We start from the raw sequence: 21,087 nt of genomic DNA on the forward strand, positions 1-21,087 counted from the left end.
AAGGTCCACGTACCATTATCTAGAAACACCACAGAGTCAAAGCAAAGAGAAGCAAGAGTTAACAGTCAAAGCAATGATGTTTAACTGAGATTTTTAAATGCTTCTTTTTGTTTCAGAGACAGCTTTATTTTAATAGAAACTGTCTTTTGAACACAATCAAGATTTTTCTTAGCAAATGTGTCTCTTTTAATAAACCATACTAGTAGAGGCCCTCACACTAAAGCACTAAATAAGGATTTTTTTCCTACAATTGAAAAAAAAAGTAAACTCAAGATTAGAAAATGTCTTTAAACTTTAAAATAACATTGACATTTAAATTGTGTTATTTAAAAACAAAAAAACCGATACTGAAGTCTCTCATTATTTGTTATGTTCCAGTAATCTCCAGAAACCAAAAAGGAGATCATTATTCTTTATCCTGTCTGATAGGTCTATGTTTTTCTTGTTACTAATAAAGTGACATTTGATAAGTGACTGAGATGCAAACAAAGAAAGCCATAACAAACTACTCTTAGCTTGGAGATGTAGCTTAGTGAAAGAGTGCGTGCCTAGCATGCAGGAGGCCCTGGGTTCAATCCCTAGCACCACCAATTAAACAAAACAAAAAAAATAAACCACCAAAAAACAAAGAATTACTCTTGCTGTTAATTAGTCTAGAAATAAAAAGAAAAAGCAAACTAGAACTTGTCACTTGTAGACTAAAAAACAATAAAAACTTTAAAGAGCTTTGAAAAAGATACCAACTTGATAGCTACAACACATAAAAATGAAAACTGATTTGTACACATTTTAGTCAACCAATTTAATATAAATACCTGACTTACACTTTTACACTAACAGACTAAATCCCAAGTTCCAAACTGCAGTTCATGTGACTCTACAGAAGGGATCTTTGGAAGATAAGGTAACTTTGGAGGACAGTGTATAAGCAATTGTAAACATACACTGATTGTCCACTAGCTTTCTTAAATAGAATTTCTAAAGTATTTTTGTAGGAAATTATATATGAGTGTAATTGATCAGATAATTTCTATTACAACATATAAATTGTGTTGTTGTGTGCAAAATGTGGTAGAAATAGAAGCTTCTATGGATGATTTATATTTTTAAAGTGAGTGCTACATTGCAATCCATCAAGAGTCCTTTAATCTTTTCATGAAACTTCTCTCTATACAGGTTGAAATACATAATGCTTTCTGGTTCCTCTTCAAACCAAAACTTGTCAAATTCATAGACAAGATAACCTGTAGGTAAAGAAAAAAACAAAACAAACAGTCCTTAATGTTAAAATCACATTAAAACCATCACACTTTTATAAAGTATATAACCATCCTTTAAATTCTATAGTAGGACACAATAATCAAAAATAATATTAAAACTAGCCAGGCGTGGTGGCACACGCCTGTAATCCCAGCACTTGGGAGGCTGAGGCAGGAGGATGGCACGGTGAGTTTGAGACCAGCCTGGGCTACACAGTGAGTTCCAGGGCAGTCTGAACTACATAGTGAGACCCTGTCTAAAAAATATAAAATAAATAAATAAATTAATAATAATAATAATAAAACTATTAGAAATCTGTGGACCTTTATAAGAAGTACTTTGTATGATCAAAATAAACAGTAATTTCAATAAAATATTTAGAGTACATTCACTGCTTCTCTCAGAAATCAACAAAACCCCTCAAATGTGAGAGACACAGAACTTTCCAAAGAGACTTGGAGAAGAGGGAAGCTTGGAGCACAAAAGTGAAAGTATGAGAAAATTTTGGACAAGGATAAAGAACAGGAAAGCTGTTTCCATGTAATTTCTTTCTTTTTCTTTTCTTTTTTTTTTTTTTTTGGTACTGGGGATTGAACTTGGGTCCTTGCGCTTGCAAGGCAGGCCACCAAACCGCTGAGCTAAATCCCCGGCCCTCCATTTAATTTCTAAATTTAAGCTATTTGTATTTTTCAATGGACTATCAGTATTGTTTTTATTTTTATTTTTTCCCTTGCAGTACGAGGAATTGAACTCAGGACCTTGTGCTTGCCCGGCAGGTGTTAGCACCACTGAGCTACTTCCTCAGCCCTAGTACTGTCTCTTTTTGAAAAGAATACATGAATTGTAAATAGGCTTTACATTTTTGTTTTTTAGTATTTTCATTCATTAGCCAAATGAATCCTCAAAGTGCTGAAAATGTTTCATGAAACCAAATTTATATATATATATATATATAAAATACACATACATGAATTTAAATGTAAATTTTAAACCACCCATATTTTACATTATAATCGCCCTATTTTGTATTCAAGAAAATGTATTTGTTAAATCATTTTTACATACATCTGTGGTGAGTACAATGTGCTTATTTTCTCTCAGTAACTACATGACCCCAGGACTATGCTATTTTCCCCATTCTATCCTTGAGGAAACAGGCATGGAGAGGCCAAATTACATCATTTGTAAGCGTGCATGTTATAAATTGGAATTCTGTTTCCACTAGAACCTCACTGCTCCTTCTAAAAGGCTTTTTAATCTTACGATTATTTTTAAATACTGTGTTCTATTTTCATTTCATTAAAACTGATTTTATACATACATAATGACAATACCACATGATAGAAATTACACATAAATATACAAATTGAGTCTGTGTTCTCCTTCATCTCCACCTCTAACACCTGGATAGAGATGTAGATAAAAGAATTTAGAGAGTAATATTCTCAGTAGTAGGAAACATCAAGTCATGCAAAGCTTAAGATATATGTCATTTGTTTTATTATTATTTCTGCCTATTAGATTTAGCTATTTTATCTTATGTTCTGTACAGGCTGGAACAAATTGCTCCAAATCCTAGAAACTTCTTGCTTCAGAGAGACATTGTTTGTGCCCAATGAAGACCGACTCAAAGAATCAAAACTCGAATAGCTACAATGATTTAATAAAACATCAGGAAACTAAAGGAAAAAAATGGTATCAAAATTCTAGGAAGTTGACAGGGACACCCAGACTCTCAAGCTATACAGAAAGTGATGGAAATGAGCTATTTCCATAGAGCACATAGATTGTTCTTTTGACTAGATTTGAAATAAACTCAATAGAAATTATCATATAAAAGTTCTAAACAACATTTCTGCATGGTTTGACTGTAGGGGTTAAAACAAGGAAGGGGAGGTGTTAATGGTAAACCAGCATGAAGGATCTTACAAGGTAACAGAGATATTCTAACACTGGATTAGGGTTATATATACTTTATTAGAAAAAATAATATGAGAGGCAAGTTGGCAAAGTACCAGGAGTATAGGCACCATGGTGAAAGTGGGATGAGAGATTTGGGACAGGAAATCAAACAAGACAAGTTGGAATAGGGGGCCTCAGTTCCACTGCAATAAGCTGAAAGAAAAGAACTGGTGAGCTGGGGGAAGGAAGCTGGAAGATCTCGATGAAAATCTAATAAAATGTCTGAGCCTCCCTAAAAACTGGCTAAGTCTGAGCCAAGGCAAATTGAGGGCAAGGGTTCTTTTCATATCATGGTACAAATATCCATCTTGCAGTATATATTTATAGACAGATGTTTTAGGATTATTGGATCCAGCTTTGTTATTTTGATCTAGGAGCAAGTAAGGCATGCAGCCAATCTCCAGGTTGAGGTGTGGGGGGTGGATGGGAGGGTACGTAACCAAGCAATGATGACCTTCAGATGGTAAAAGAAAGTAACTTGTGCATGTGATTGTACTCAGGTACAATCATCATGGCTAGTCCTTCAGGACTGGAAAACCACCTGTCCCTCCATCTGAAGACACCATACACTTACTTCTACCTTGTGGCCCCATCCCCATAGGATCCTTTATTAGATGAAGAAAAAAGGTCTTAACACACAGTGCTGTAGCTGGAGAGAGGATCTGGGCTACAGATCTCTACCGTGGCTTTAACAGAACACAGCGGCATTTCAAGCTGGGGACTGGATGAGATCACTCAGGGAGACAATGAGGGCTACAGAGAGAAGCAAGCTGAGGGCAGGGCACTGTGGTGCTCCCACACTTAGTAAGGCCGTGGGCGTCTGTGGCAAATCCAGAGAAGCCAGAAACTGTAGGTAGTATCAGAAAAGCAAGGACAATGTTTAAAGAAGAGAAGCATGGTCACTAATATCTACTATTGCTAAAAGATCAAGAAACATGAAGAAAAATCATGGCTGTTGTATGAGGCACAAAAAAAATACTGAGAAAATGAGTTTCTGTGGAATGAGGAAACTAAATTGAAGTGAGACAAAAACTGGAGGTGAAGGGCCAGGGATTTAGCTCAGTGGTTCCGCTGCCTGTCTTGCAAGCGCAAGGAACCAAGTTCGATCCCTGGTACCAAAAAACAAAAAAAAAAAACTCACAAAAAACTGGAGGTGAAGGAATGAAAAGCATTTATTTTAAAGGTTTTTAAGATGAAGGGGAACAGAGAAACGTGTCTGGAGAGGGATGCTGCACTACAGATCTGAATGCTTTGCTTCTGAGCCGTGGCTTCAGGAGATGGGTCTACTAAATTCAACCTTCAGGGGCCGCACATCGTCAGAGTGAAAGCTCATGCATGCACAGTGATAATGACGGCTGTGTAAGGAGTGGTTATACAGGATCCCTACCTACTACAAGGAAACCTGCACTTGCAATGACAGCAGTCAAAAGCTCCTTTAATTAATTTACCTTACAAGAGCAACAAAAAGTAACCTGGAAATGGTCTATCCTATTAATTAACCAGCATTAAAGATGAAAACTTCATTTTGACAGAATGTCCACAGAAGTACGTGACTTCTAAACTTGCATAAACGTGAAAAACTGCCTTGCTGAACAATTTTTTTAATCAGTAAATATAAAAGGTGAAGTACAATATACTCCTAGTGATTCATCTTCTATTATTTCCTGGCTTTCAGAGATCCTAGATAATAAAATGGTAAGCGTAAGCTATATACATACTTGATATATTAAATCAAAATAGGTATTACACCTTCCTAATAATTGAAAAGGTAGATCCAGTATTAACTCATTCCAATACCTTACTGTATTACTCACAGTAAAACTGGTGGAAGTGTTCCATTGTTGGCACTCCAGAAACAATATTGTAGAGATGAAACTTCAAAGCTTCGCTCTTCAGTAAGCTATAAGCCATCTCTGTAAGATTGATTCCAACTATTGCATAAGAATACCTATGTCAGAAATATTACTAGTTATACCAACTAGCCAGGAAGCTCAAAAAATAAATTTAAATTATGTAAGGAATTAGTAAAAGGTGACTTGTTTCAATTCTAGTATTTCTTTCAGAATAGTTTCTACATAGTAAGAAAAATAGAACAGAGTAGGTAAAAAATTATTTCCTAAAATCTACTGATTTTCTGGATAGAATCTAAGAAATAAAAATAAAGTCCTGTCTGTGTGATTTCTAAAACCAAAAGAGAACTACATTCACTAAATTTCACTGACATCTAAACTACAGTAGATAGTCTGGTATTTTCTTCTCCATTATCAAGATAATTGCTTTTATGATCTAACATTATCAAGTTTTCCTAAAGACCAGATAGAATATAAAAACAATGATAAAGCTAATGATATGACCTCAATTTGCCTTTTATTTTACAAATTTCAAAACTATTTCCCATTTTCCCATTTCTAATTTCAAGGTTGTTTTGTTTTGTTTTGTTTTGGTTTTGGTTTTTTGAGACAGGGTTTCACTATGTAGTTGAGACTGACCTGGAACTCACTATGTAGCCCAGGCTGGTCTCGAACACAGAGTGATCCTCCTGCCTCAGCCTCCCGAGTGCTGGGATTACAGGCATGCGCCACCACACCCGGCTTCAAAGTATTCTTAATCCTATTATCAAATCAAGTCTTGAAAAAATTTTATAGAGATCCTTAAGCTCCATTTTATAGCTATGCCTTATGTTGTGATAAAAATATACTGAAACAGTAAAAGCTGGGATTGTGAGTAACTTGGTCTGCAAATGTTCTGAAAAAGAGCAAACATTTCTAATAAATTTGAACTTGATAAACAAGTGGTATCTCACAGTATGAGTAGTATGTCATACCGAATGTCACAGGATCACAAATCTCTCTTTTGTTGCTTTAACAGACAAATGCTTTGGATTATGAACAGAACCAAGATTTTATTGTATATACAAAAGTTTATGATCACATTTTCCCTTAAAAACAGTATCTTATGCAATGTTTTGAATAAAGTTCTTATTAAAATAATATCATTTTAAGAAATACCCTCAAATGCCTTCAAATGGATTTAATCATCTATTCATATTTAATGTTATCCAGCTTACCCTAATTTTGGATGATTTGAGCGGGAAAGAATCTGGTGAGCTTCCCTGGTGTAATTTTCACTGAAATAGCTAAAAATGTTTAAGGAAAATAATGAAATGAACACACGTCATTCAAACTTAATAATAATATCCACAGGCAACTGCTGTCATCAAAATGACAATCCTTGTATTGCCACAATCATCCCAATCTCCATCCCAAATCACTGCAGTGATTCACAAATGTTAATGACTCAAAATAATCCTAAGGCATTAGGCCTATCCAGCACAAGCATAGATCTTTGGCAAGATTGTAAAATATGTTTTAAAATCACATAAAAAGAGACTTCCTCTTTACATAAAAAATGTTTTACAAAAATTTGCTTATTTTTATAAAATAGTATAAAATGTATCTGTTGGGACGCTCTTCCTTTCACCAAAGCTTATTACTTCTACTACAGCCTAAGACTGTATTGATTAGTAGCATTTTCAGGGCAAATCAGAAGGTTAGTAACATTCCATTTATACCAAAAAAATTTTTAAAAAAAACTTGATCAACTAAACTATTGGCAGTAAAACAGAATTATTAGGTACAGGAGAAACACAGAAAGCTACGTATTTGCAGGTTCACACATTCTTCTGGCTTATGTTAATGCAACCTCCTTGAATTGTTAAACCAAACCTGTTCAACTTGTGTCTCACTTCATAATCAATGATGCACGCAAACACACACTCCCACACACAGCGACTGGATGGACGCTGACATGCAGATACACAGTTAAATAAAACAGATCCCCATGGTTTATGTAAATTGTAGCGGGCATAGTCATTAAAATTTTCACAAAGTACCAAAATTTCTAATCTTCCTGTTCTAATTTTTTTCTTCTATGGACTAACAGCACACACCTCTCATTTTTCTTCAGTGGCTCAAAATTTCAACCCATTAAGCAAGGGGCTGTTGACCTAGATGCCCATGAGTGAAGGGTCAATTAAGAATGAAAGTGGCCATTTCAATTTCTCTTAAGTATGTGCAGATTTTTCTGTGGGTTCATTTTCTGAGGAGAGAATATACAAAGCTTTCCTCAGATCCTCAGAGAAATCTGGAAACCCCAAACAGTAAAAGTCCTGCTTAGGGGCAACACTTTCTTAAAGCTCCAATTCTGTTTGCTACCTGGACTTTTCATAACTTCATTTTTGTATACAATACTCTAAATATAATTCATCATTTGTTAGCATTCTAAAAGTAAAACTATTCTTTAAAAAAAATCTATAAGCACCTTTTAATTTCCTTGCTGAATTTATCATCTGCATTAAATGCCACACTTCCTTCAATGTTTTTCCTTCTACTTTTCCTTTCCACCATCTTTCTTCCTACATACATTTTGGCCTTTACTTGCAGATTCTTCTACTTTGCCGTTTCAATTTCCTCATTTGTTCAGATTTTTTCAGTCTCCTTTGAATTCACAAAATCCTTTTTTCTTCTTTACCCAGCTCTTGTTCATTTATCTGAAGTCTTAATTATAAACTACCCATATACTTCAAAGCCAGAAAATATCTTGAGATTACATGGCAAAGGCCAAGAAATTTTAAAATAATAAATGACATAATTGTAAGTTTGCCTGTTCCTCAACTGTGTATTTGGCTCCTAATGTATAAAGGACAATAAACCAAATTACAGAAGAATTACTTTTATGTTTTAATCACTTTAGTACACTGGTGGCAATCAAATAATTATTAACATATGGACATTTTTCAAATCAGCTAATACTAGCTTTAAGTGGAATGAAAATATCTGGAAGTCATTTAAAGGTCTACCAGAATCCCTTACCTCAGTCTAGAGTTAAATCTTGTTAAATCATTTAAAGTTTACATTTGAATGTTCTGACAGATACTAAGATACAATTTTTTATAATTAAACAACTAAGGTTACTGTATTATCGCTAAGAGTTAGTTATTGGGAATAGAAATGCTTATAAAGCTTAGGTATTTCAAGAAATCACAATTTTTGTTGTTTTTGGTACTGGGGATTGAACTCGGGTCACTGAACCGCTGAGCTAAATCCCCAGCCCCAAGAAATCACAATTTTTGTAATTGAAAAAAAACCGTAGATATTGAAACCCTACTGTAAGGTCTTCTAAAAGTCTTTCCCAAAACAGCCTCATTGAAACTGATGCAAATATTTTTCTCAATATTCACGTAATTTAGCTCAATTTCAGAATTAATTTTTTCACAGTCAGAACTAGCAGTTGGCCTCTCATTTTAGACATTTTATAGTCTTTAAATCATAATTCATGGACTGACCCAAACACTAGCATCTCCAATCCCTACTGGGAGAAAATCCATTTTCCAATTTATTCTCTATAATAGTTTTGGCTATCAATTAGGACTTGGGTTACATGTTCTGAGATTTCACTCATGTATAAAATCATAAATAATAAAGAAAAAAGAAAGAGCAAGTCCATGTTTGGCTCTGAAAGGTCAAGGATTTTTATCATTTGTCAAAAGTAGTGAAGACATGTGAAGTGACTTTTTATCATCTCATTTAGTTGTTTTTCTCCTAATGGAATCAGAGGTGAAAGAGAAGCAGCAAGAGGATATTTTTAGTAAGGAAAGAGTGTCACAATGCTGAAAGAAGAATCAGACAGACAGAGATCCAGGAAAAGAAAGGAAGCAGAAAGAACCAGTAAGTAAAAAAACTCCCCACCATACACATGCTGTGTTATGTTGCTACAGGTCAGTGTATCCTCTAGCTCTGCCTTAAAATTTAGAGACAGTATATCGCAATTAGATCAATTCTTATTAGAACATAACTAGACTGGAAATTACATGTAATTTCGTTAGAGAAGAAAAGGAAGCTTTTTTTCACTTACACAAGATTGATTAATCCAAGTATGCCCATGCCTCTGAAGTCTGTTTTGGGATCATCACCCTGGAAACCAATGTCAGCCCACTGCTTGGAGATTCTAGCTGTCAGCTTTACTGTGGGCATTAGTAGATTCCAAAGCTGCGTAAACATGCTTCCATGTTACAAATAATAGTGATGTTTTGAATTTACCAAGACATTTCCCTTCTCATGGTTTACATAACTAGTAATTGCATGCTTTTGATTAAACAACTTTTGTAGACAAATCATAAATAGTTCAACAAAGACTACTTTCAGAAAACTTTTCAATTCTTCTAAAAATGTAGTATATTCAACTAAAATGACTGTTATAAAGAACAGATTTTTTTTTTTTTTTTTTTGGTACTGCGGATCAAACTCAGGACCTTGCACTTGCAAGGCAGGTGGTGGCACCACTGAGCTAAATCCCTGGCCCATTAAAGAACAGATTTTGCTGTCAGGCATGGCGGCACACACCTGTAATCCCAGCACTTGGGAGGCTGAAGCAGGAGGATCACTGTGAGTTCGAGACCAGCCTGGGCTACATAGAGCATTCCAGGGCAGTCTGAACTACATGCTGAGACCCTGTCTAAAAAAAAAAAGATAGCAAATAATACTAAAAACAATGAGATTTTTGTATTTACTATTTAATATATGCATACCAGAACAGATTAACTGCCTGCCTGAGAAAAAGACAGTATTAGAGCAATTGGCCTTGTGTATTTCAACTGGCTATATTATATTACAGATGATTAATCCCTAATCTGATGAATAAAAATAGGTCTCTGAGCTGGAGATTTAGCTCAGTGGTGCTACCACCTCCCTCGCAAGTGCAATGTCCCCAGTTCGATCCCCAGTACCAAAATAAATAAATTTTTAAAAATTGGTCTGAGGCAAGGGATTATGCAACTGATAATATCCTAACTTATAGTATAGCTACTTTATATAAGTTTTAAAAGAAAAAATAATATGATTTGGTTTTAAATAAATATCTTTTAGAGACAGAGAATTTAGTAACAGCAATCAGATACGAAATACCAACAAACGATCAAAACAAAATAAAGAAAATTTAGTCACTTCTAAATTCCGTACAAATCATCAATCAAAAGAGGCTTACACAAGTTGATTTAACAAAAAACTGCGAAAATTTGCAAAATAGAAACCACTTCCATTTCCCCCATTTCACTACCATTTCCTGCACTGTTGAGTAAAGGACTCCTAATGAAAGTATCCTGTTCCCTAAAATAAAATGTGGAGGGCTTCCTTTACAAATTGTGGCCCGGAAGCCAAATCTAGTTATCGGACTGGGTTTTATCGTGTTCCCACTTTTATTACCAACACATGCAATTTGTTCACATTAACATCTCATGAATTCAGCAAGGAGCATGCATGTGCCACTGTGTGTGATGCAGTGTGGATGCAGGGAGAGATGTAGTGTAGAATCAGCAGAACTCAAAATGTAATATGCAGAAGCCTCAAATTTCTGGCCTCCATCCCTGGAGATTCTGATTTCATAAGGATAAGGCAGAACTCTGGAACATGAATATTAGTTAACTCTGGTTAAGTCTAGTGAAGGTGGTACTAGGTCTGTACATAAAGCAAAATGGGTTCCACAGCTTCTTAGCCAGGAAGACGCTGAGTCAGGCACGCCAGGTAAGTCGCTGCCAAGAATTGGCTCTCTGCCTCCAGGACTGAATTTCAGAAAGAATCATCAAGATAAAATGCCCTGGACTAGAATGTTAGCACTTGTACCTTACCTCTTTCAAATGGAAAGGTGTATTGTACAGAAAGGGTCTGAAATGAAAAAAATAACTGAGGATAGAAATAGCAGTCAATCCTCAGCGAGTGTCCACACTATTTTAAACACTTCAAATATAAAAGGACAACCCACACAAACAGCCATTTGCGATACCTACTTTCACTGCCCTCATTTTAAAAACCCAAGTTGTATTTTAATTTTACAATTAGGTGAACTGTATATGTTATACTTTCCTGGAAAAAAAAAAAAAAGCTTTGTTTTTAAACTTGTGTCTCTTACTTAGAAATTGTCAATATTTCCTTCCACAATATTTTTGGTCCTACTGACTCCTGTGTCCAAGTATAATATGTGCGATTTTCTTTAACCATTTAAAAACACAATTAGAACAGCCATACAGGACAGGCAAGAAACTGCTCTTTTCTAGGCCCTACCACCTAGTACTAGAGTGAGTCACTTCACCTCTTCTAAGAGTCTTCGAATCTTCATCCCTAAAGCTGGACGATGTGTAAAAGCTCACTCTAGGTCTAACACACTTTAATTTTGACACTTAATTTATCTTATGTATGTATGTACATACACTTTGGTAATAAAAAATAGGAAAGCTGTAAGTAGTTTTATTCTTACTTTCTTAATTTTTAAATCTGTTGTGGCATTACTTGTCTATTAACATTCCATAAATCCCTAAAGATCTACATAATAATCTGTAAAGGGATATACATGACTACAACTTGAGAGTAGCTTAAAAAAAAAGCCAAATTCATAGGAGCAATTTATACAAAAAGTACTGTGAAATCTGAGCTTTATGGATCCAGTTTTTTGGGGTTGAAAAGATCTTTCTTTATGAATTTGTAATTTATTTCAGAATTAAAAGCATTAAAATAAAATTTATTTGAATACACTTTAATGATATTTATGAAATTATAAATATTGTTGACAAAAACCTTTCCATATCAACAAAATATAACATAATAAAATTCTCTAAGGGGCAAAGCAACTGGATAGCTAAATAAGCCTCTAGAATTTAAACAAAGACCTTACTTAACTCAAGCCTGATTAATTTTTCCAGGGTTCAATAATTCCAAACACAGAAAATAAAAATTTACCTTTAAGAGTAGCTTTTCGTGTTGTTCATTATCAGAATCATATGGCTTTTTCCTCACGTTTTCTACATCCAAATAGAGCTGTTTATAACCAGTTATCTGTAGTAAGCATGTCTTCATGCAGATTTTAAAACTGAAAATGATACAATTATTTTTTTAAATCATACTTTTTTTTAACCACGATAAAGTAATGCCCTCCATAACCTGTTGTTCATGTATCTATTTACAAAGCATTTCCTGGCTTTCACTTTAATACAGTAAGAATCAAAGTCTTCTTAAATACCCAACATGTACACAGTATTATGTAGGATATGATAAAACAGGACCTAGAAAGAGGGCAAGCTATGACAGGAACAACAAACTGCAGCCATGAGGCTCTGACCCTCCCCTTCTCATATTTCCTGTGGGCAATCCCAGGCATCCCCAAATCTCTTATTTCCAGATACCACCAACAGGCCTCATTTTCCAAGCATAACAAAGAGCTCCGTGACAGGTTATCTGCACTTTCCTAACTATAACAACATATCTTCCCTGAAAAAACAGGGAGGTGAGTCTAAATTTATGAAGGACATCACTAAGCATTAGTTCCCTGAGCTAGAACACACCAAGCTCTTCACCAACGATTTACACCTCAAAGGCTGGGCATGTTGCTGAGGGGTAGAGTGCTTGTCTAGCGTGCACCAGGTGCTGGGTCTGACCGCCAGTAACACTCACTCACACACACACACACACACACACACACACACACACACGCACAGACAATGCACACATCAAACTGTCCCCAATCCCTTATCCTACCTTAAAATGTCTCTCAAAGTAAACTTTACATCACTAACTCCCCTGCTATACTCAATGGCTTTGTCATTTCTTGCCCAAATGACTCATTTTTCTGTTTTTTGTTTATTCCTCTACTAGCCTCACACATCCCAAAATCTACCCTCTATTCTCCTTCAATCAATATTGATAGTGGCGCTTGTGTGCTTAAAAAACAGAGACCCACATCTAAGGCGCTGGCTTGGTATGCAAGATGCCGTAGTGTGCCAGCCCAGAGCCCCACTGACCTCCTAGCTTGGACAAGAGCGCATGGGGGGCTGGAGTGCAGCGGGTGAAAGCCAGACAGAAAGCTCTACGCAGGGACAGAGTGATGCTCCTCAGACTAAAGGGGAACCTTGCTAGAGGATGGCAAAAGAACTGAATCTTGAAGGACACGACAGCCAGTTACTTAACTGTGGAGAAGGACTGGTAAACTACCCTAAAGAAGCCCGATGGTACAATGACTGGAAACCAAGAGACATGGGTTTTAGTCCTGTGACTTTCATTCACCTCTCCAGACCTCAACAGCTCATTCAGTGAGGTAAGAGGGTTGTAGATCATCTCTACCAACTCTTTGGGTCTAACATTTTGAAACCACGTGATCTCTACGCCTCACAACCTGTGAACACATGATCAAAATAATAATAATGATAATAATGTGAAAGTGGGCCAGGGATTTAACTCATTGGTTCCGCCTCCTGCCTCCCAAGTGCAAGGACCCGAGTTTGATCCCCGGTACCAAAAACAATAATAATAATAATGTGAAAGCAACATACCTGGTATCCTTCTCAGGGTTAATATTCTTTTCCTTCATAATATCTTCTACATATTTGTCCACTTCACTCTCAACTACTTGTGTTGCTTTCTGTAAAATCTATTGAAATAAAAGAAAGCTGAATGAGAAAAATCTGATAGCTGAAAAAGGAGGTACACTTCTGAGGGATTTAATCAACTTTACAAACAAAATATTAAAATGCAAAGGAAACCAAGTATATTTTAAATTTCACGTGGGGATAAATATTTTTTTATAAACAAAAAGCACCAATAGAGCTTCAGAATTGTTTTCTTCCTTCCATACGGATATTCAGTTATTCCAGTACTACTGATTGAAAAGGTTTCATTGAATTTTCACCTTCATTAAACATTGTACCTCCTCTTATGTGTGGTTTATTTCTGCCCTTTCATTTCTCACAAAATGTTTACATCTGGCAGTTTAAGTCCTCTAACTTAATTCTTTCAAATTATTTGTGCTATTCTAGGTTTGTTCCGTTTCTGTATAAACATAACAATGAGCTTGTCAGTTACTTTAATAGCGTGCTTGAATTTTTATTAGAACTACACTGAATCCATGGGTCAATTTGAGAATTAACATCTTAATGATACTGAGTTTTCCAACTTATGAAAACAGTATATCTTTCCATTTCACTTTTTCTTAAAAATTCAGTTTGGGGATTAACATCTTAATTTTTCTGAATCTTCCAATAATGAATGTATCCTTCGTTTTACTTTTTCTTAAAAATGTTCTCCAGGTTTTAGTGAAGAAATTTTATGTCTCTTTCATTATCTCCCTATTTTATATTGCTAAATGCCATTGAAAGTGGCACTGTCCTTTTATTATAATTGTCTAAAAGACTGTTGCTTAGAGAAGTATACTGTGTCCTGTGACACTATTAAACATATTTGTAACAATGCTAGTAGTTTATATAGATTCCCAAAGATATCCTATATTTTCAAACTATATCATTCATTAAGTCCTACTTTTTTCTGTCCAATTACTATGACTTAGCTTCTCTTTGTTTATTTCACTACCAATTATCTCTAGGACAATGCTGAATAAAAAGAGAGAGAGCCAACACACTTGTTGTGCTCTCAATAAAATGTAGGTAATATTTCATATCTCAGTGTTTTTTACCACATTACCCGCAGGTTTTTCATAGGAAACCCCTTCCATGGGTAGTCAAGGGCTACCTATAAAACCTGAAGCATTTTAGGGCTGGGGATTTAGCTCAGAGGTTCCACCACCTGCCTTGCAAGCGCAAGGACAGCAAGGACCCCAGTTTAATCCCTGGTACAAAAAAAAAAAAACAAAAAAAAAAAACCCTAAAGCATTTTAAAATCATAAATGGATACTGAAGTCTACCAAAATGTTTAAGTACCTACTGAAATGATCACATTTTTCTGATTTACTCATCCCATGGTAAGTTATATTCATTGATTTTGAAACCCCTTTTTTGTATTACCCCTTTGGTGTATTTCTACAATCAACCTGTTTGTTAATGTCATGTTAAGGACTTGTGCACCTATATGCATGATGGACACTGAATTCTAAGCTTCATTCATTATACTGTCCTTTAATGGCTTTAGTATCAGGGTTACAACGGGCTTGGTGAAATGTGTTTCTTTCTACTGTACTTCCTAGGAGTTTATGTAATAGTGGTATTATTTTTCCTTTCTTAAATGTTTGATAAGGATTAACTAGTAAAGCCAAAGTTAGAGATTTCAGCCAAAAATTTGTTACAGATTTTTATTTATTAAATATACAGCAAGATTTTTAATTTTTGTGTTAGTCTGATAAATTGTGTTTTTCAAGGATTTTGCCTATTTCATTTAAGCTTCAGAAATTATTGACATAAAGTTGTCCATACTTTTACTGACTCTCGGCTATTATGATGCTCCATCTATCACCCTTGACATTGGCAATCTCAATTTTTTCTTATCTAATCAGTGCTCCTAAAGTGTTATTAATATTACTAATTGTCTTAAAGAATCAACTTTTGGGTTTGTTGGTAATCTCTAACTTTGCCATTTATATTTCATTTTTTTAAATCTTATTTTTACTATATCCCTTCTTTTACTTATGTTGGGTTAATTTCCTCTCACAGTTTCATATACTGATGAAGTCACTCATTTCGGGCCTTTAAAAACTTCCATGGTAAAATACACAGATTTTTTTATATGTTATGTTTTCATCATCATTCAGCTCAATTTTCTATTTCCCTGTGAATTCTTTGATCCATGAGCTATTTAGCTATTTGCCGGCTATTTGGGAATTTTCTTTTTAAGTGAACCTTGGTATGTAATTGATAAGCAGTCCCTAATCTAGAAACAAGTAAATGAGACTCCATTTTTAACAACCAAGAAAGAATTCCCACTGTGGAACAGTTCGTAACTGACCAAGACCATTTTGGATTACTTATTCAGGGAATCAGCCTTTTAGAGTAAAATCAACTTTTACTCACAAGAGCCATCCACAATGTATAATCATCTAATAGGTTTTCATAAATGCTTTAAACTTCTAAAATTCTTATAGTATATGTCAGCTTAAATGCATTATCATTAATATTATTAATAATAAGCATTCTTGGACCGGGATTTAACTCAGCGGTTTGGTGGCCTGCCCTGCAAGCGCAAGGACCCAAGTTCAATCCCCAGTACCAAAAAAAAAAAGCATTCTTTTAGACTGCTTTCGTATCAATGTCTTTAATTCTAAAGCAATCATGTGGGTATTAATAACTTTTATGGTGAGAAAATGCATAGAGTCAAACAAGTGATTAAAATCAGTGATTAAAATCAATAAAATGTAGATCAGGGCAACAGAAATATCACAAGATCAGAATGAGATTTTTCTCTGCAAAGTAAATGGAATATAAAAATTAGATCCAAGATACACAAAAACTGTTTAAAAATGATAAAGTTTCCTGTATGTATTGACAAGTTTGCCTGAGATTTAAAACTTCAGAAAAAAGAATCTGTGATTTAAATCAGTCATTACCCACTTGTTGACCATTCTCTTTGTAGAACAGCCTACAAAACACTATTAGCAATTTATATTTTTAATTTAAAAATTTATAAGAATTTTAATGTTACTTTTGCATAATTAGTAACTCATGTCAATATCATTCAACAGTAACAAGTCAAACTTTTTATCCTATTAGCATTTTACATCATGACCAAATACATACACGTGGTTATCAAAAATATACAGATGCACACACACAGCTAATGAAGAATTTCATAAAGCTACTTTAATCTCAATGACCAATAATTTCTAAATATATTATATTGCTTTTGTCGTTATTTAATGCTAATTGTGGTCTACTAATGGGATTTCAAAGAGTGATCTAGACCACTCATACTCTCTGTCACATCAAATAATCCATATATAGAAAAAATCGGGAACAAACAGGAAACTAACAGCATATGGTCAAATCAATTTCTGGTCCCAGTTTTTCACTGCCCTGTAAATCAGTTACATAGCCACCTAACTCTATCACTGCCTTACGATGGGGCATAACATATATTTCTCTATCTATGGAAATAGGCTTGGCCACTTATTTTAACCAAGATGATATGCCACAAGAGACTTAAAATATGTCTGTATGTTTGGGCCTCCCACAATCCACTCTGAGATCATTCCTTTGGTACCCAGTATATCCCCCACCTGGGTGCTAAAGACAAATGAATAGACCTGAACTGGGCACCAGCTTGAAGAGCCTCTCCAGCTGACCCATAGCACATGAGTAAGAAGTAACATTGGTTTTTGTTCCTGAGATTTTGTAATAGTTTGTTACACAGCAACAGTTAACAACTACATAACATGAGGTAGGACTTTTTAGCCTACCCCAAAAAGTACAGGATACAGGGTTTTCTTTATCCAAAGCTGCTCGCTCTCCTCCCACATAACCAGTCCTACAGACAGTCTCAGAGAACATTTTCTCCCTAAGACCTTGCTTCCTCCAAAGCTATCAACTCTTAAGTCAAAATAAACAGGTAAAACCTCAGAATAGGCCAAATTGTTCAAGGAGCTTCACTATGCATGAAAAACATACACACAGACAAAGAAAATAGTTTGAAAACAATTATTACTTCTAAAGAGAATTCGTTTAATGTTCTTTATAGCAAAGACACAAGCAGAATATTAGAAAAAATTCTAAAATTTAGGCATTATTTTAAAGAAAAAAAACATGCTCAAGTTTTCTAGAAGTACTACTTAGTATAATCTTACCTTATTCTTGGAGTATGTCAAAGAATTTTCTGAAATTAAAAAAAAAAATTTACCACTAAACGCTATTTGTGATTTACTCCATGAACAAATAATAAAAATATCAAACCACTAACAAATTACTTTCACAGTTTGAAAAGATATCATTTCTACATGAATAACATAGCAAACATTTTAAGATTTTATTCTTACAGTATAGAAAAGTAGGTACCTCTCAGAAAACCTCAAACACAACATAGCAAGGCAGGTGACACCAATCTTATTTCTCCAGGATCTTCTGTTTCTACATAGATCCCTAAAGTGTCTATGACTAAGTCAGGTCCCAGAAACTCATCTGAACACTACAGAAAGAGTGCTCTCCACTACATTTTCTTACTTTGTTGGCCTTAAGGAGTCAATGTTTAGAGGTGCTAGTAGCTGAATCCTAAAAGAACAAAGGGGCAAAGATTTTTCTGGCCAACCACCCTCAAAGACAAAGAATAAAACAGCTCCTCCATTTCTGGCTTGTTTCAAGAACAACAAAATTTTTACTGGTCTATTAAAAAAGTCAGTGGCACACAACTGTAATCCAGCAACTCAGAAAGCTGAGCTAGGAGGATTCCGAGTTCAAGGCCAGCCTGGGCAACTTCACGAGTTACAGTCTCTTAAATAAAAGTTTTTTAAAAGGCTGGGAATGTGGCTCAGTGGTGAAGTGCTTGCCTAGTGAAATGCTGGCCCCAGGGTTTTTTTTTTTTTTCTTTGAAGTGTAGTATATTTACTAATAATCTTTATCTCTGCAACTTGAAAAAAAATTTTAATTTCTTTTGTTACAAAATAAAATAAAGCCTTTTAACATACGTTCCCCTGCACTATGAAAAACCAACCAGTATTGCGCCTGCACACATTTCTTATCAAAGAAGGACTTTGTTCTTCTATAAGCAAATTAAGACCAGGCAGTAGGTTTCAGTCAGCAGTTGTAAGAAAACTAAGAAAGTAATTAAGTCTCGATCATCCAGCTGCCTTAACGCACTCTCTGTCCGGCTTCCATGTTTTCTCTGGTGCACCTTCCAACGCCAATGCCCCTCTCTCCCAACTTCATGGGGATGATTTCTCATGTGAACCACACTTGACTGACACAAAAGATCTGGTTCATTCATGATTTTTCCACAAAATACAGTGCTTTTCCAAGCCTTCCTGCCCGAGCTAAAAAGTGACTTCAGACCACATTTCTCACTCATTTGTGTTCTAATTTAGGGCAATACTTTCAATAAAATCTTGAAAAACCAACATATTTCACAAGATAACAGAGCAGTACTGGCCAGCAGAAATATAATGTAAGAGAAAATGTGAGTCACAGGTGTACTATAAAATTTTCTACAGCCACACAAAGAGTGAAAGAAAACAGATAAAATTATTCTAACAGATCCAAAATATCACTTCAGCATATAATGAATATAAACAATGAAGAAATGTTTACCGTCTTTGAAATCTAGGATACACTTGACAGTTGTGACACATCTCAAACCAAATGGGCCACATTTCAAGCACTTAACTACTAAACATGGCTACAACCCGTAGCTTCAGGGCTGGACAGTGCAATTCTGAGTCTGCTAACCTTTCCTAGGGACCACTGAACATCTAATCACTGTCCTTTCAGAAATGGGAGTGAGAAATTAAAAGACTGGTGAATGATCCTAAGCATAAAAACGGATCTAGTCTGAAGCGCCTCACACTTCCCATTTACATAACAAGGGATTATAGAAAGGTAGGAAGTTTTGTCTAGAAAACAGGCTGGAATCAAAGGAACAACTGATAAATTTTGGGAGCCAGATAAGACCACTTTCTGCACAGATACAAACTTAGAACTGCTTTCTTTTTCTATAAAGTACTACAATCTTAGAACTGAAAGAATTCACAAAGAAATTACAAAGCTAACGAAACCCAGTGTGACTTGACCAGAATACACAGTACCTTGTCACCATTTCTATTCATTCAAAGTTAAATTTTTATTAATATATTTTCTTTTTAAAGTAACATTACCTATCCTGTGTGTCCTTTGTGCACCTACATAGGTATCAAAAATTCGTTGTAATTCACGCTTGCCAGTCATCTGTCGTAAGAGCCATTTCATCCAAAATCGAAAAAAGTGCCCATAGAAGAACTCCCACAAAGAAAGAAACATTTTTCTCCCCCTGGGGAAGGAAATACATAATACAAGCTTAATGACCTTAAGTTGAATTTAAAACTGAAAAAAAATTACAATTTATCCAACTAACCAAATCTCAAAGTATTTTTAGTGTCTATTAACCCACTGTTTTGTGTTCATTAGGCATCTAAGAAAACAATGACAGGTGTAATATACACAAGATGACTAATTAAATGATGGATTGTCAATGTATCACTTTTTTAAAACTGTAAAACTCAGAACTGCGTCAAGCTATTTAACGGCTTGCAAGGCTGATAGTAAGATGGTCTGCATTTCTGAACCAACTGTACTGTATTTCATAGCTTCCTGTTGTAATTTCTCACGCTAAGAACAAGGACTGAACATCCCAACTAAGCAACAATTAAAAAATACCAAACGCCGGGAGTCATGGTGAACTCCTGTAATCCCAGCACTCGGGAGGCTGAGGCAGGAGGATTGCTGTGAGTTCAAGACCGGCTGGGCTACATAGTGAGTTCCAGGTCAGTCTCGACTACATAGTGAGACCCTGTCTCAAAAAACAAACAAACAAACAAAAACAACAACAAAAAAATACCAAACATCTAATCTGTTCTGATAAGAAATAAACTTCTTAACCCTGGTGGATAAGGTGTTTTAACTGTCCCATTACGAGGTGATGCCAGCAAATAAAAATCACTACACATGGCTTACAAACTGAAGCAACCAAGTAGAAAACAGAATAAATCACGCTCTAATTCTTCATTTTCCTTAAAGGAAGAGCGGAAATACTAATAAGTTTTCAAAAATCCAAACAAAGAACTACATACTTAATAGCAGTGGATGTTGTAATAAAAAAATTCTTCGGCTTGTAAATGAAAGGCGGGATACACTGGAGGGGAGATACTCTAACAAAAAATGCTCATCTCTTGGACATCCTTCAACATTCCCACAAACACGTCCTCTGAGGGTGTGCAAACTGGAAATCCCGCAAGTCAGGGCAGAGTCTGCGTCTCACAGAGGAGCTGATCAGTATCTAAAACCACTTTTTCCAGTCCGCGCTCCGCGGGACAAAGATGCGGAGCTGCCCAGCGGAGGGACGCCGGCCGCGCGGGCCGCAGGTTCCC

General features: G+C 35.4%; 1 protein-coding gene across 6 annotated transcripts in view; it reads right to left on the reverse strand.

The window, feature by feature from the left end:
* Window positions 1–614: 614 nt before the first annotated feature.
* The window catches only part of Elmod2 (ELMO domain containing 2), a 23,902-nt gene continuing 3,429 nt past the window's right edge, over window positions 615–21,087 (reverse strand). For 5 of the 6 annotated variants that reach the window (XM_010610903.2, XM_010610899.2, XM_010610901.3 and 2 more), the window contains 8 exons: window positions 19,840–19,991; window positions 17,824–17,852; window positions 13,595–13,692; window positions 12,009–12,138; window positions 9,136–9,269; window positions 6,290–6,358; window positions 5,037–5,170; window positions 615–1,244 (listed from right to left, as the gene is read on the reverse strand). In XM_010610903.2, the coding sequence (XP_010609205.1) occupies window positions 1,099–1,244; window positions 5,037–5,170; window positions 6,290–6,358; window positions 9,136–9,269; window positions 12,009–12,138; window positions 13,595–13,692; window positions 17,824–17,852; window positions 19,840–19,981 (882 nt within the window). In that variant the 5' untranslated portion in view covers window positions 19,982–19,991 and the 3' untranslated portion in view covers window positions 615–1,098. Of the gene's footprint in view, window positions 1,245–5,036; window positions 5,171–6,289; window positions 6,359–9,135; window positions 9,270–12,008; window positions 12,139–13,594; window positions 13,693–17,823; window positions 17,853–19,839; window positions 19,992–20,790; window positions 21,066–21,087 lie in introns of those variants that run through there. The other variant, XM_010610900.2, reaches the window with a different exon arrangement.

The sequence above is a fragment of the Fukomys damarensis genome, unplaced genomic scaffold (genome assembly GCF_012274545.1).
Source record: "Fukomys damarensis isolate Sample0158 unplaced genomic scaffold, DMR_v1.0_HiC HiC_scaffold_38, whole genome shotgun sequence".
Lineage (NCBI taxonomy): Eukaryota > Metazoa > Chordata > Mammalia > Rodentia > Bathyergidae > Fukomys > Fukomys damarensis.